Genomic DNA, 17,763 nt, shown 5'->3' with positions numbered 1-17,763 from the left:
TCTCATCCACTAATATTTTTTTCTTCTATTTCAGAGGTACAAAATACCTTCCAGCAGTTCTAAAATTATTCTGCAGCTTTCTCTAACTCTGACCAATAATTATTGATCTTCCTGGAAACAGTGCATGGTTGACATTCTGCAAGGCTTTGGAGCAAGGTCAGGTCAGCACCAACCCTGTTTGCATTCAGAAGAACTACCATAACTCAGGTTTTTTGGAAAGCCTTTGGGGATTAACAGTATGGTAAGTCCCCATATAAACAATGGATCCAGAAGAAAACTACATCATGTAAGTTTATAAATCAACAGTTCCTGTCCATTTCCCCCCTAAAAATACAAAAATTTATAACATTTTTTATTAAAACAATACTTCAGCTTTAGAAAAATAAATATATAGCTTTGGGAAATGACACTTTCCCTTTAACACTTTTAATAATATACATAGAGCAGGATGATCAATATAGTTGGGGTCAAATAAGACTTTTCAGAAGCTGTAACTTTAATAGAAGATTTCTATAGCAATATGCAACCTTTCAATAAAGAACAGATAGAGCAATGAATACGAGACCAGCTACCATGGCTTTTTCTGGTAAATCTTTGGTGAGATATATATTATTACCAAAGAACTAAATGCTTCCCAGAGTCAGGGTTGTTGCATTTACTTGCACAATCAATTTAAAGCTCAAAAATTATTTTAGTTGTGAAAAATAAGTATAAATTAAGAACATTGTCTACTTAATTTTAACAACTAAATAATATTTCAGCAATGGAAAACCATAGGCTGTCTAACAACAACAAGTGAGATGTGAATCAATAAGGATTCTGCAATTGCATGTTAGAAAAGGTTACAGATAAAAGTTAAAAATTGAAACATAAGAGGCAGGAACCACAATTCTAAAATCTGGGCAGATTTTATGAAATATCTTAATTATAACAGATCCACTATTGGCAATAATTATGATATATGGTAAATATGAAGGGGTTTAATTACTTTTTTGCCTGCTAATGAATTTTATTTTTATTTTTTTTTACAAATTATGGATTTATGTTATTCAGTTACTTGATAATGTTTACTAATTGCTATTCAATATACACACATGAAGGTTTACTCTTGTGATTGGTTTGATATATTTTCTTTGTTATTCTATTTTATTGTTTCTATTTTCTAAAGCTGCTTAGAACCTTTTCAGAACTGAGTGGCATGTAAGTTGCAATAAAAAAAGTAATATAATATTTTCCTGTGGTGTCGCTGATCTTGGGTTAAAAGAAGGTTGGAGCAAAGTTTAAGCAAAAAACTCTGGACCTGGAATTCCTAATTGAAGTTAGCAGAATTACTATGTGGGCTGTTTCTGGAAATCATAAGAACTATTTCAAACTCACAGTTCCTAAAGGACTTTCATACTGATATGGATCAACATTTTATCATTGGATGTTCTTCAGAGTAAATTCAGAAAAAAAATAAACTTTGCTGAAAGAATCTGACTTGTGGAGTAGCTGCTACTGAGTCATAGGTTCATGATAAGTTCAGTATAATGTGGTTGACAGTTCATCATATCATTATCTACTCCTACGTATATTCCACTGTATTGTAATTATTTATCATTAGTTTATCATTTCAGCATTTTTCAGACCAGTACACCAGGTATATAGAACTTTTTATAGTCCAAGGGCCTCACAAGGTCTCTGAGCAACAGTTCAAAAAGTAGTGAGTAATGATGTAAATTAAGTTTTCTTTATTTTTTAAAATTTAATTAATATTAAATACAGGCAATAAGTTTACTCTCCAGTCATGGATATAACAACTTTCTTCCTTTATCATATTAAAAAAAAAATGGAGGTCTTAGGATCTCAGGTTGTGTACTTTTGCTAGAGGAACAAATATAAGCAATGAGACTAAGAGTTAGCAAAGAGAGGTTTATAGTTCATGGAAACCATGAATATTTGTTAGTATATTTTCAACAAACTGAGATGTATTGATACAGTTTGAACCACTTAGTTCACATTAAAATTTTGCTATGCATAGCACCTATATCAGAACATTTTTTCAAAGCAGATTTTTTTAATGCTCAAACAATTAACTTGTGGCTCTTTTTAAAAGTAAAATATTACTGAAGCTGCCCTGCAAAAAGATTAGTAGACACCACACTTGCTAAACTGAATGTTTTGCAAATTGGTGATTCATTTTTTCTCCTGAAATACAAAATATTATGAAAAGACTGTTTATATACTGCTTTTCAATCACACATTTTCCAATCCCTTTATATAATAAAAACATGGCTTGCAAGCATGTTTCAATAAAGGTCTCTCTGATCTCAGTAGGGATGAATTTCACATATAATTCCACCCTTGAGCAAAGGAACAAGCTCAACTCATTTTATGCCCAATTGTCTATGTGGGTTCTGAATTCTACTCAGATAACAGCTGCTCAGAAGGAGACAGTAGCTCATGCCAAACAATTGTTCTTGCAGCTGAGCTAGAATCATAATATAAAGAAACTTGAGTTGTCTCCTCTTGCCAACATCAGAGAAAGTTCTGATGGCCTTAGCCTCAGCAAAGCACAATCCCTTCCTGAAAACATATACCCCTCTCACCATAAATCTGGAAGCAAAGCAGAACAAGAAACAATGCCCAGGCCAGAAGTTAGGTATTTCTGCTCCTGCCAAGTATTTTTTTAATCAAGTAATTTACTAGGGTGGAATTTATTGCAGCCTACAGCTTTCAGTCATAACACTCTTGGTATCTAATTAATATCACAACACAGTACTAATCTTGGTCCACATAATATAGAATAGCTATACCTGTGCAATGATCCATACTGATAGAAGGAAACCCTAACCCATTCAAGGTATTCTTAGTTAAGACAGGTGCTTCAGTATAGTAGCTTACATTAGGCCCATCTGTTCAATGATCTGGTCATATTTATGACTATGCAGTCATTTTTCGAATTTTCCCCCTCTTCCCTCTATACTTGGTAGTATTAAACCTTAAATTAATGTTTTACCTATTTAAGTATACAAATGTATATACTAAAAGGTTATTATTTTAATACATTACTACACTTTGAATTTTCAATTAAAAATATGGTATATACAGATATATACTACGGAATTTCATACAGAAAGCTACTTAATGAAACCTCAGAGCTACTATAAATTTTGAGGCAATAAATACTCTGACTACTGTTCAGAACATCTGAGTATCCCTAAAATAAAACACATTGTGTTTTGGTTACTAGCAAGAATGACCATCTGACCATATTCTAAACTATTTCTAGGAAATATGCTTTTTGGAAGCCATTCTTGACAAATCAGCAAATCCTTGGATTTTCAGTACTTTATCAAACTTCATAGAAGAAATACTATCAGTCTGTGAATTCAAAAAATAAAATGAGCCAATTCATCCATCTGTCATGTTTTTCACATAATCTATTGATAACTTGGAAAGATGAGAGTAATGTGTTTCTCAGCAAGAATATGATCAGATAATAAAAATATGCAGCTTCTTTAAATGCCTATTCTTATTTAGATATCATCTGAGTGTTTTATCAGTATTCTTTTACCAATACAGTGGTACCTCTAGTTACGAACGCCCCTACTTACAAATTTTTCGAGATACGACCAGCTCCGGCCCCAAAAATTTACCTCGACTTGCGAACTCACCTCAACTTACGAACCGGATCCGCGGCCATTTTCCACCCATTCCACGTTGTCCGCGGCCATTTTCTGCCCGTTCCATGTGGTCCGCGGCCATTTTTCCGCCCGTTCCACGTGGTCCGCGGCCGTTTTTCCGCCCGTCCCACGTGGTCTGCGGCCGTTTTTCTGCCCGTTCCACGTGGTCCGCGGCCATTTTCCGCCCCTGACACGTGGTCCGTGGCCATTTTTACGCCCCTGACATGTGGTCCGCGGCCATTTTTACACCCTGCCGCGTGGTCCGCGGCCGTTTTTCCGCCCCTGACGTGTGGTCCGCAGACGCCGGAACGGATTAACGGTAATTACATTGAACCTTATGGGAAAATTTGCCTCGTGTTGCAACCAATTCAAGTTGCAACCAGAGTCACAGAACGGATTAAATTCGTAACTCGAGGTTCCACTGTATTCACCTCAATTATTCGTCAGAAAAGAAAATTCAACTCTTGATTCATGTATATTTTAATATAAATTGTGTCTGGTAAATTGTACTCATTCTTAAAAAAAAAAAAAAAAGACAGCCCCTTTCACAAGGAAGAAGTATATTACAAATTTAACCCTGCTATACTTTTGGGATAACAATTGATCTCAAAGATTATTAAAAGCATGAAAAACTTTTTCTCCAATCTTTGACACTTCACAGTTCTCAATATTCTTCTCCATTAATAGGGTACTAGGGTACCTAGAATTTAAATTGAAGAGAAAGGAAATGAAACATTCTACACATGCAGCATTTTTATCTAAATGTCCCTGATATGACGAAAACCTGAAATTAAAAGCACAATAGCTTCATTACCATTTTTGTAAAAGATAAGTTAACCTTTTATTTATTGATATGTTCAGAAGGGGGTTTTCTCTGAATAAAAAGCTTGTGAGTGAAATAGCTAGACCTATATGAAGTAAGACACTGTAAGTCATTATAAATGCTAGATACTAAATTTACATTTGTAGTACTTGGCTATAAATAGCAACCCTTTTCTCCACAATTCTGCATTATATTGGATTACTACCATATACGTTTCATTACTAACCTTAACAATACAAGTTTGTCATTATTAATATGGCTTTACTGTTTATTCCTGTCTTTGCCAACATCAGAAACTAAGTGTGTTTGACTTTTCCTTAGAAAATCCTGAAATGGGAGCTTCCGGGGAAGCAATGGTGGACTGAAGACAGCTCTGTGAGAGTGGAGATGAGGGCCATGGCAGAAAGAGGGGCCAGTGAATGGATCGGCCCCTCAGAACCCCTCTCCGGATCAAGGAGAGGACTAGGATTACCCACAAGTTTGCTCCATACAGAGGCTCACCCATGAAGAGACTATACAATAGCAATTTCCACCAGGTTTGAGAGCTCTGGGAGCCAGGGGAAAATCATCCTGCCTAACCCGCAGCTTGGCACCTTTAAATGGACACTGGGTTTGCCCACTTCCTTTCTTAGCTATCTTAGGAAAGGGCTTGTTACTGATCTTTTGGATGCTAAGAACCTTCTGAAGGGCAAGTTTGATTATGCCAGGAGAGCTTCCTTCTATCCTGGATGAAAGAAGTTTCATGTGAGTTTAAGGATTAAAAAGAAAAGTTTTAATCTTTGGACAACAGCAAAAGAGGGACTAGAATATTGATTTTGGAAAGTTAAGGTGGCCATACGGACTTGAAAGAATATTTCCTATGGGTTGTTTAAAATTTTATAAAAGCATATATGAAGATTTTGAAATTAACTATAAGAAATCCTCCTGTGGGAAAGTTTTACTGATTGGAAAATAAACATATGATAAGGGGAATTTGAAGGTTGACTAGAGGGAACCAGAGAAAACTAAGAAATTAAGGCTGTCCGGGAACAATGAACTCACAAATTATTTTCAAGATTGTCTGCCACTATAAAATGGATCTAGCAGAGGTTACAGAAGAGGAACAGATTTTACTGGACAAAATAGAGATTGAGGCTGACCTGAATGTGGATTTGAAAATGGATTTTAAAAAAATGCCAGACTACATTAGTGATATGGACTGCAAAATATGATGTAGATTTGAAAACGGATTTAAAAATGACGGATTAGAAGAGTGACATGGAAAAAGATGCTAGAATGGATTTACAAATGAAACTGGCTGGTATTTTAGTAAGTAAATGAGATATATAAATAATAAATCAGAAGAGTGACTTGGATAGCCTCTTTATCTTGGATTTACAAAAGGGACGCGTTAAACTACTGAAGCTGTTCCTGACAGGAGACAAAAAAAAAAAAAAAGGTTAAGAAATCAACTTGTGGGATATCACTTGACTGGATAAAAGACCAAGCTTTTTAAAAGTAAACGGAAGGATTATAAAGTGAATTTATTTGATCAGGGTTAAAATATATATGTTGTGGTTTTTGGTAGATATTAATGGAATTTATTCTTGATCAGGACTGAATGATGCAGCTTTGAAGATTTGCTTAAAAATGGGGAGATTTTTTTTTTGATTAATTCCTCAGAGAAAGTGATAAGTTGGAATACAAAATGGATTTATTTGATTAAGATTAAAATATATATGTTATTATTCCTGGTAGCTCTTAATGGACTTTTGCAGAATAGGACTGAATGATGAGCTTTTCAATTTGGTTATTGATAAGAGATGAAATATGGGAAGAAGAGATCTTTTTTTATTATTGAAATATTAGAGAAGGTGTTAAGTTACTGAAGTTGTTTATACTCATGTGGAGGGAGGGGGAGTCATTTTTCTATGTTTCTCCTTTTCTTATTTTTTTTCTTTTTCTTTTCTTTTCTCTCTCTGCACTTTTTCTTCACTTCACTTTTTATATTTCTCTTAGTTTATATTAGTCTTTTATCCTTGTATTTGTAAAATACACACACACACACACAAAATTCCATAATTACTTAATACTACATACAACACTGTGATACCACTGCTTGAGATGAAAGACTAGAAAAAAGGATGTGGATGAATGGTATTGTATTTTATGTCTATACTGAACTTAGTTGTAAGAATGTAATAAATAAAGCTTCTGCTGCTGATACTCTTCTATATCCTCCACTCCCCTCATAATTCCATATTGATTTTCTCAACATGGTGAACCCTGGAGAAATGAATCAGGAATGGACCTTGTGAAGAATTAGAACACAGTGGGTTCAGAAGGTTTTGTTCCACTTCGGGTAAATGAACATCTATTCTGAATTATCTCACTTCATCTTGTGATCTGGCCTTGATGAAATCCAATGTACATACTTTGACATGACAATACTATACTTTTGACTCCTGAAAATTTCACAAAATCTGGATGCCCATAGATACATGGAAATACATTTTCATAAAGACCCTTAAATATATCCTTTTAGCATTTAGTTTCAGCTTTCATGTCATAGCAATGAGTTCTAAAGCTATTCTCCGCAGTCTGGGCCTGACATGATGACGTGAGAGACTGATTAGCCAGAATCAATTAACATAGTCAAGGAGTTCACTTTAAACTATTTCATTGGCTCAATTACAGAGAGTGTAAATTCTTAAGTTTGCACACCCCACAGAAGAATTTATATTACTCTCATTTTATCAATTATTTATTACATTTATATCCCACATTTCATCCAGGAATTCAAGGTGATACAAAAATTTCTTCCTCCTAATTTTCCCTACAAAAATCTGCAAGGTAGACTGGGCTGGGAATGACTGGCCCAAAATCACCGAGTGAGTTTCTGTGGCTGATTACCACCTAGGTCTCCTCATTCTTAGTCCAGCCCCTTAATCACTATACTGGCACTCATAATGCGTGACAGACACAATACATAACGGAGAAGGAGAAGAAAACATATCAATGTTTTTCTAATGCCAGCTTCTGTAATAGCAGAAAGTAGTCAACACAAAGTCAATTTTTTAAAAAAAGTGATCAGGAGTAGAGAAGGCTATCAAAGAAATTATAAATCTGTTACTTAAATATCTCTCCTGGGTACACTGATGGAAAACATTATTAAATTTTAAAAAGTACCAGACATACAGAATACTGTTTTAAAAAAAATGAATCAAAGTGGCTTCTGAAAAAGTCCTGAATTCGTAATCTTGTAAAGCTTTGGGGAATGTCAATAAATGTGTAGAACAATGCTCTGGTAAACACTGTTTATTTGGACTTTCAAAAGGTTTTCAACAAATTCCTTTACAAAAGACTCCTAAAGAAGTCACAAACAGACAATTACACTAGAGATTTTACCTCAGGAAAAAAAAATGAATGAGGATCTCATTGTTAGGAACATTTAACCTCTAACATCTTAAATATTAGAGATGTTTAACATGATGCCAATCTTAAATAAAAGAGCTGGGAAAAAAACTTTTCTCCTTCCAACAGCATAAGAACCATGGCTCATCCTATGAAGCTCAATAGAGGGAGATTTTGGAAAGAATAATAATTAAAAAAAAACCTTTATTTACACAGTAAAGAGTTAAATTATTCAATTTATTATCAAGTATATAATAGTCCTAATAAAGAGGAAATATAATTAAATTCATGGAAAACAAAGCTATCAAGGACTGCACGTAAAGGTGGTTATATATAATCTCCCTATCAAAGTCAATGTGCCTTTTAATCTCAGTTGAGATGAAGGAATCCAGTGGAAGCCACAATGATGTTACTGCACAAATGCATCATTGTTGCAATGACATCATGATGCATATGACATCATTTGACCCCCTCTCATATGTGCATAAAAGCAATGGTGCTTTTGTATTCAAGCCTGGCTTATGGGATTCTAGAAGGTGCTTGTTAACCGCTGTGGAAATAGAATGTGTCACCAAATAAACCTATGGCCTGATTTTTTTTTTTTAAGAAATGAATATAAAATTATTACCCTGATTATGTAATTCTGTTTTATATTTAAAATATGGTAGAGTTCAAACTGGCAGAAGCTGTTTTGACTAACATTTTCAAAATAATCCATGTGTCTAGTAAAAGTAGATAATTTTACCTCAGGACAACTTATAAAAATCTCATAATAGCTTCTGAAAAATGCTAAAGGTCAATATACTAGAGAGCTTGTACTTATATAAAGCAGAAATCTGTCTGGATTAAGTTAAACTAATATCTGACATTAAGAAACATTTAGGAAGTGCTAATGTATAGCACTAAAGATAAAGGCAGGCAATTGGGAAAAACACACTCATCTAGTCAATCCCCATCATCCCTCATTTTATTCATTCAATGCTATGCTGGATGTGTATCGTCTGCTGAAGAGAAGCAAAAGCAGTAAGCTCTCTGGCTGCTTTCAGATTTAGTCCGAATGAATGCAAAGTGTCACGTGGGACACAGCCAAGCAATGACGTGAAATTCTGCTCTGTCAGAAGACAGCATCTGTCAAAAGCCCACATTTAAACTGCTGCCTGCCCGTGCAGCAGCTGAGGAACTACGGATTGGATTTTTCAGAACAAAACCTTCAGCTAAATCCCTTTTCTTCCTCACATCTTTCAACTCATCCTTTTTGGTTACTGCCTAGCAACAATGAAGAAAGTGGGCTAAATCTTATTATCAAATGCCAGAGAATAGCTCCTGATTCTAGCTCTTGCTGCTTTGCCTCTCATCGCCACTAGAAATATGGATACTGAAGAGAGAACACAGCACTGCATTGTCCAAGAAGGGAACCACCAACTGTAAAAGCTTCAATGCATCTATTGTCAGCAGCAGTCAATGTCTGTGAGAATGGAAACTAGAAGTGCCGCTTCCGTCTCTTGAGAGATGACCGCAGAAAAATCAAGAGAAGTACGCTGGTGATCAGGGAAGGTAGCGGAGCAGGAAGCATACAGATGGACACAGTGGATGCCTTGAAAAGCAGTCTCAAGCAGCAGGCTGTTGGGGGGAGGGAGATGAAAGCATGGCTGATAGCATCTTTTTGGCTAAAGGGATGGTGTGCCAAAACTACTTGCAGTGGGCATAATCCTTTCATGCTACAAATGGCCTGAACAAGGAAGGTATGTCGAATCATTGTATGATATTTCATTCAAGTGCATGATTTGTTAACAGAATAGAGAATACTGTCATCCACTCACCTAGAAGTCAGAGTTAATGCTTTTATGGATGATTAACTGCATATCGATGTATATGTATACGTAGGGCTTTCTGTGTGCACAGCTGATAAAAATGTGACTGGATTGAAATTTCCTTAGCAAAACCATCACTTGCAGTCAAATGTTAAGACTGGAGAGGTTATAAAAATGATAAAGATGATGAGAGATTAACAGCAATAACAGATGTATGTATGTATGTATATGTATATAATCTGCTTCATCCTCTCTTTGTCTTAAAAAAAATCAGTTAATCACACTAGGCAAGATTTAACTCTTACCAACTGTAACCCCGAACACCAGTAACACAGCTATTATGTGACATATTCTGAAAACCATCAAAGCAGACTAGGCAGTCCAATAAGTTCAATAGCATCTTCAGCCCTTTCAAGGTTTGATTCATTCTCTCAGTCCCTAACACACAGTGCCATCTGATTATCATTAGCAGCCACACCTGGTTTGACATACACAACCCTCCAAAAAAGGGCTCCAAAGAAAAGGATAGTGATTTGGACTATGAGCATCAGCATCAGCATCATCTGGATATGATAAGTAACATCAATAACCATCAGAATCTCAGAAGGAAGCATCGATATACTGTTTCCTTCAAGATGGGAGTATATATCACAGCATTCCAAGTTCTGAGTAGCATGTGATGTTTTGGGCTGTTTAGTAAAAAAAAAGAAAAGCTGCTATTAAACAACTAAATTGCTAGCATTTCCAGTCATTTAAACTTGATGGTTTTGTTTGAAATGCTTATTGGTGAAAAACACAGGTTACTTATCTGCAATAAAAATTTAAGACCTCAATCTATTGCAATTTTAATACTGCTTTACTGCCTGGGTCCTTCTCTTCCAAAACTGAGCCAACAAGCAATACTAAATCATTAAAGACTGTTAAGCATAAATGTGCTTTCACTGCCCTAGGCAAAACGAACTCATAATAAAAATAGGAAAAAAAATGGAGAAAGCTGGTTTTGAGAGAATAATATGACACAATCAGAGGTAAATTATAACAATAGAATAAACAGCTTGAGAACACATATTTTGAAACATCTATCATAGGAAACAAGCATGTATAGTGCTGAAGAAACCTTAGTCAAAATCATTTGCTTTGCATTCCATGGATTTTTCTTTATTAGGGCTTTAAAATGATTAAGATTCCCCCCACCTCTTAGTTCTTCTCCTAAAGTATTAATGCAGTTATGTCAAAACTAATATCAGGCCCTGCACAATACAGACATTAAATAATTTGTTCTGCTTGATATATCACATTCCATTCTTTCCTTATTTTTTTCTCCCCCCAAATATTCTGATTACTGACTGGGACTCTCAAGAAATAGAAATAAATTATGGGCAACTTAAATATGCAAGTGCATAACCAAAACAAAGTAATCTCAATTTAGTATTCACTGTGAGCCTGAGCAACTGAAAATCAAGGAGGCATTCAGCATAGCTTTTTAATATAGGCCATGATCCAAAGTGGCCCATTTATGATCGGAGAGCATGCACTAGCTTCCCCTGTTCCTTTCTTGTTCATCTCACTTAGTGCCATGGAGTTTCCTGACCCTCAAGAGTGGCTTTTGGGGACCACTTGAAGCTGAGAAAGGTCCAGAGTGCATGTGATGCTACACGTAGTGTTTTGGATCCTAAACTATAAACACTTTCCATTCTGCTGAGAAACCAATTTTAAAATTTACATATATCTATGTATCTGGGCACGTTATACTAATGAGAGTACTTAAATTAAGTGCCCTCATTAGTTATAAAATTGTAACATGATACATACAAAACATTAAGTTACTGATATAAGAGCATTTGCTAATTTTCTAAAGAAAGCAATGTAATTGTTTTCAGTTAGGATAATGTTAAATATTTTACATATTATTTGACTGAAAATAATATAACAGTAAAATTGGTTAAAACTTAAATCACCTCATTATAATATAGCTGTGTGACATATGCTTTAAAGAACAAAAGATTAACCTTTTTTGTGCACTGTTAAGTGTACTGAGGATATAGATGTAATGGACAAATATATTTAAATACTTAAATACAGAAGACCTATTCCAAATAAAATCTTGTTCTAAAAAGAAGTAGCTTAGAGGAAGTCCTTACGGTGTTCTCCACTTAGCTGCACCAGTTAACTTAACTGTACCTCAAGTAGTTAATCCATGTACAAACAAATCATCTAAAGATGATGATTATAATTGAAAAGTTTAAATTATAAATCAGAAATTATTAGAATATAATTTTAACGAATTTATCCAGGGTTTATCTTGTTAATGGTTAAGCTTGAAACCTTTTAAGTTCACAGGGGCTACTTTAATAGGATATTTATTGTTCCAGAGAAAACAGCTTTGAGAATTTTAATTCATAGCTCAAGGATCGTATAAGTTTCACAAAGATGTACGGCATCCTACAATTCAAAGCTAAGCCTACTATTTGCTCCTCCTAGTGGTAGTTAGTATGATTAACTGTAGCTTTTGTTCTGAATGACAGAAAATACTTCTTTTGAGACACTAAAAGATTTGCTATGTGTTCCACATTGTACTGAATTCTCCTTAATGTGGTCTACTGGAAAAATTAAAAGACTGTGTCCTCATTAATTTCAAACTATTTTTGCTATTGTATATTTAAGTTCTTATTTGAGGCAACACCATGTTTAAAGCCAATTGAACATCACAATCCCTCTCAGTGACATTTTTTGAAAGCAGAAACTGACATGGAATATGTCATCCATGCAAAACATAACTAACTCTTTTAAATAAAGAATTAATGCCTATTGGGAAAACGGTAGAAAGGGGAAAAAAGTCTTTAAGAGATAGCAAAGCCATTAAATGTTATACATGTACATTTTAAAAATTATTATTTCATATATATATATATATCCTATGACTTTTATTCCAGCTCATGGCCCCAGGGTTTTAAAACAAATGAGAGGGGTGTATGTGTGTGTGGAATAAAACACCAATTCATATCATGTTCGAAGAGGCTCATTTGACGATGATGTGATTTGAGTTTTAATATGCAGTATCATGAAACTTCCCTATTAACTCTATTCTAGAATATCAAAGTGAAATAACAGTGGGAGACATTTTATAAAATTTTAGTTATAATCTACCAACAATATTTGAATGAATATTGCTTACAGTATCTTATTCAACAAAGATATGAACATTTTTTCTATGAAGACTGATTTTATTTCTAGGAAATACTATTGCTAGGCATAGGAAGTGGGTCTGTATCTGCATGTATGCAGTTGAAATCCGCAATGAATTACAACAACGTTTAGAAACTAAAGGGATTCTTATTAAATGTAACTTTTTGACTATAACACAATCATGTAAAGAAAATAATCTCCAGTTCTATTATAATTTTTAAAACATATTTAAAAGGATCAAAACCACATGTGAATCAAAATGTTCAATATTTGTTAATTCTGAAGGATGTTTTTGTGAGATATCTGGATCCTGAAAATTAATTTTAACAGATGCATCTTCTCACTGACTTTCTGAACACAGCAGGGGCCAACAGAAACAAGCCAAGCAACATACTGTGACTAACAGAACTCTGTTATAATCAATCTTTTATGTCTGTCCCTCTATCAATATATGACAATTTCCAAACAGATACTGAGACTAAATACTGTGAATCATACTAGCTAATGCATTCAAATTAGCTTTAATTAGTTCTCGTAATCCTTCCTCTAGTACCAGGTTCTTTACATTTGGTCTTTACCAAGGACCCTTCATTTGCAGTATCTTGAGACTTGGTTTGATTCAAGTCATTAATCATCTTGCTCCAAGCAAACTTATTTTAAAACATACAGCCCAATAAGTAAAGCATATGGAATTGTAGCAGCCCTGTTATTAGAAAGTACCTTTTTTAAAAAAAGTTTTGTCTGTACTCAAGAACTTCAGTGGCAGATGCAGAAGGGATTCTTGAGGATAGAAAGTTTGAAAACCACAGGCACATAATCTTCTTTTGTATCACTGGCATGTATTACTCTTGTAGCTTTTTAAATTTGCAGTCAACATGCGCTTAAGAACAGCAAACTGGACAAGTATTGGGGTATGGATTTGAAGAATATGAGTTCAAAACCTGCTCTGCTTAGAACTAATCAAGTAAGCTTGGGAGCTAACTTACCAACTGTAAAAAGGGAATAAATAACCAAGATAGTTTGGATGCAGGCCAATAAATCAAGAATAATTTGAAACATTAACAGTAGTATATAAGATACTAATGCTGTTTCCTCTTTCTGTAAAAACCCTCTTCTTTTTGCTATGTTCCTTATAAGAATGGAAAGAGCAACCTTTGAAAACTTATTCACTTAAACCTCCTTTGATTTTTGCAGAGCTCACCATTCACTAGCCATCTGCCTATAAAAGACGCAAGATGAATTCCATGAAATAGCAGTGGATTCCAAACAAAGAAAGCACTTCCTTCAATCATTCTCATATCCATTATCGGATACTTACAACATGCTTCAGTGGAGAAGGCGGCATTGTTGCTTTGCCAAGATGACCTGGAATACCAAACGGTCCCTCTTTCGCACTCACTTCATTGGTCTACTCTCTCTTGTGTTCCTTTTTGCTATATTTCTGTTTTTTAATCACCATGATTGGCTGCCTGGGAGAGTTGGATACAAAGAAAACCCTGTGGCTTATACTACACGGGGATTTAGATCAACAAAAAGTGAAACAAACCACAGCTCTTTAAGGACCATTTGGAAAGATGCAGTTCCTCAAACCCTGAGGCCACAGATGATAACTAATTCCAATGATACAGGATTGTCGCCTCAAGGAGTTACTGGTTTAGAGAACACGCTCAGTGCCAATGGGAGTATATACAATGCAAAAGGAACTGGTCATCCAGCTTCGTATCATTTTAAGTACATCATCAATGAGCCTGAAAAATGCCAGGGGTCAAGTCCATTCCTAATACTTCTTATAGCTGCAGAACCAGGTCAAGTGGAACCTCGGCAAGCTATCAGACAAACCTGGGGGAATGAAAGCCTGGCACCTGGGATTCAAATAGTTCGGATTTTTTTGCTGGGTTTAAGTATTAAATTAAATGGATACCTTCAGCAAGCCATCCTAGAAGAAAGCAGACAATACCATGATATTATCCAACAAGAATATTTGGATACTTACTACAACTTAACAATTAAAACACTTATGGGGATGAACTGGGTGGCAACCTACTGTCCAAACGTTCCCTATGTTATGAAAACTGACAGTGACATGTTTGTAAATACAGAATATTTAATACATAAGCTTTTGAGGCCAGAGCTGCCTCCCCGGCAAAAATACTTTACTGGCTATCTAATGAGGGGGTATGCACCTAATCGGAACAAAGACAGTAAGTGGTACATGCCACCTGATCTGTATCCAAGCGAACGCTACCCTGTATTTTGTTCTGGGACTGGCTATGTGTTTTCTGGAGATTTAGCAGAAAAAATTTTTAAGGTTTCATTGAGTATCAGACGATTGCATTTAGAAGATGTATATGTAGGCATCTGTCTTGCCAAACTGAGAATTGACCCAATGCCCCCACCCAATGAGTTTGTCTTCAATCACTGGCGGGTTTCTTATTCCAGCTGTAAATATAGTCATCTAATTACCTCCCATCAGTTCCAGCCTAGCGAACTGATCAAATACTGGAACCACTTACAACAGAATAAGCACAATGCCTGTGCCAACACAGCAAAAGAAAAAGCGGGAAAATATCGTCATCGTAAACTGCACTAGAAGGGACTTTTCTAAAAATACTGCAAAGTGTAAAAAGAAAAATACAGTTGAAAGCATGTACAGTGAAAAAAAATGATGTGCTTAAGAGGGAGATATTTAAGATGAAGCACTTAATGTATGAAAATTATTTTTTTAATTTAAAAAAAAATTATCTAATTCTTTAAAATATTACAAGAGGAATATTAACCAAAAGGTTTTCAATGGCAGGAAAGAGAAAGATCGTATCAAGATATTCGTGTTAATGTGCAATAATAAGCATGCACAGCTTGGTGGTACAATTGCTATTTTATGTGCCAATAAAATTCACTACGCAATTATTCCATATTAATTTAATTTTTAAAAGATTAAAAAAAGAATGGAAAAGAGTGAAAAACATAACTGACAAAATACAAATCAAATTCCTCCCACTGACGGAAGTTTCAACTGAGTATATACATCATTTTCAAATGTGATTTTATGTGGCATCAATGCCATCAGAAGGTTTAAAGAATTCCCTTGTTCCAACAGAGATAATGTCTTGGAATAAGAACACTGGCAACTGGAATATAAAATCTCATACTGATCATAGCTTGTCTCATTAAAATATTCTTAGTGAACTGTTTCATTGTAGAACAAGTCCTTTCAATAGTGAAAACACTTAGATTGCCATATGAGATTCCCATTATTTCTTGACAATTTCTACCTAATATTTTAGTAATATATCAAAATAGAGGAACTGCTTTTAGAGACCACAGTGGGAATATACTATGTTTAAAGGCTGTATTTATACATTTCATTTGGAAAATATTTAACATTCTATATAATGTTAAAAAAAAAATAGGCATGTTTCAGTTTTCCTGATATGCCATCTATTTTTGCAATTCACACAACAGGACCCACTCAACGAGAATTACTCTGGTAACTAAAGTATAAAAAAAGGATCTGATCCACTCGTTATTACATACTTTAGATTCAACTAACAATGTTCTCCATATTGACCTTCCAACTGCAGCTAACAGAATGGAAAATTGTTAATAAAACTATCAATTTAATCCTGACCCTTGGTGAATAAGGAGGTTTTAAAACTTACAAATGATAGATGTAGAAGGATTCCTTAATAGTACTTTGCTGCAGCTTCAAATTGGTAAAATTCATTAATATTAACGCTAAATGGTTGAGATCATTGTTTTATTTTTTACAACCACACTTCAAGCTTAAAGACGTTATGATTTCAAACTTCAAAGATCTGGCTTAAACAAAACAAGAGTTGTCATCAGAAAACTCAACTCAGTCCTTCCAAGTACTGGTGAAAAGCAGATACTATATTTGCAAAATAGGTGAACATTTTCCAGAGGTTTCTCTTCATGCAATGACACTAGGCTGCCACCAATTTGCATACTTGTTCTCAAACTGCAGTTCCTATATTTCCTTGCCATTGGCAATGATGGCTAGAGTTGATAGGAGCTAGAGTTCAAAAACATCCAGAGGGCCATATGAGGCACCATCCCTGATTTAGAAATGTATTTAACAAACTAGCAGATAAATGAAAACCGGAAGATACAAAAAGTCATATTTATCCCATCCAGTGCCTTTCTGAAGAACTGAAATATGCCCATCATATTTCTAATGTGAAATTGCAAAATTCCACTGGCTGTTTTTGCCCATGATCAATCTAATTAATTATGCCTGCAGTATTCTTATTACCTACAAGCATTAAAAACCACAACCTCATGCCCAACTTGGGAGAAATTGCTTCACTGGTTTACAGAACACTTGTGCTGGCTTAAATATGAGCTCATTAAAAGGAAATCAAGCCATAGAAAGTTGAAAAGGTATGAAATGGGAGCATCCATAGTTCCTATACTGATGTAGAAGATTTAATGGGGAATAAGTTGTGGTATTATGTTGTCTGTTCCCACCCTCCATCAAATAAAGTACTTTCTCTTCACTGTTCAGATGATATTCCTTCATAATACACAAGTCCAAATGGGTTAAGTTTCTCACTCACAATAAAAAATTTGTACTAGAAAACAGGGAACAGGTGGATAGTTTCCTTTAAAACAAACAACAGAATCTGTATGCAATCAGATTTATGGTTGTAGCTCCTGCTTCATTATAATCTGATTTCTATATTTCTACAGTTAGTTAAGCTACATTTTTGTAAGCATACTGAAAACAAAACAAACTGTCCAAAATCAAAATTTTGTACATAGTAGTGAGCAATTAAAAACTAAATCAATTTACTGATAGCAATAAAACATTATTTAGTTTGATGGACTTCTTCTGACAACAAAAACTGTTAGCAGTATAGTTCCA

The 17,763-nt window shown here is 34.8% G+C and overlaps 2 protein-coding genes across 4 annotated transcripts in view; one reads left to right on the top strand and one right to left on the bottom strand.

Annotated features, from left to right (window-relative positions):
* CDC73 (cell division cycle 73) overlaps window positions 1–17,763 on the bottom strand; it is a 151,513-nt gene that overhangs the window by 36,859 nt on the left and 96,891 nt on the right. The gene's annotated exons all lie outside the window — the stretch shown is intronic.
* On the top strand, window positions 8,964–17,376 carry B3GALT2 (beta-1,3-galactosyltransferase 2). The gene is made up of 2 exons (XM_007420986.3): window positions 8,964–9,623; window positions 14,073–17,376. Exon 2 carries the CDS (start codon window positions 14,200–14,202, stop codon window positions 15,466–15,468), a length of 1,269 nt encoding a protein of 422 aa, XP_007421048.1. The 5' UTR covers window positions 8,964–9,623; window positions 14,073–14,199; the 3' UTR covers window positions 15,469–17,376.

The sequence above is a fragment of the Python bivittatus genome, unplaced genomic scaffold (assembly GCF_059951505.1).
Source record: "Python bivittatus isolate LINGU-HERP-01145 unplaced genomic scaffold, Pbiv_v1 ctg000700_np1212, whole genome shotgun sequence".
In the NCBI taxonomy this organism is placed as follows: Eukaryota; Metazoa; Chordata; class Lepidosauria; order Squamata; family Pythonidae; genus Python; species Python bivittatus.
The sequence above is the reverse complement of the archived record's forward strand: the minus strand, read 5'-3'. Positions and strand labels throughout refer to the sequence as shown.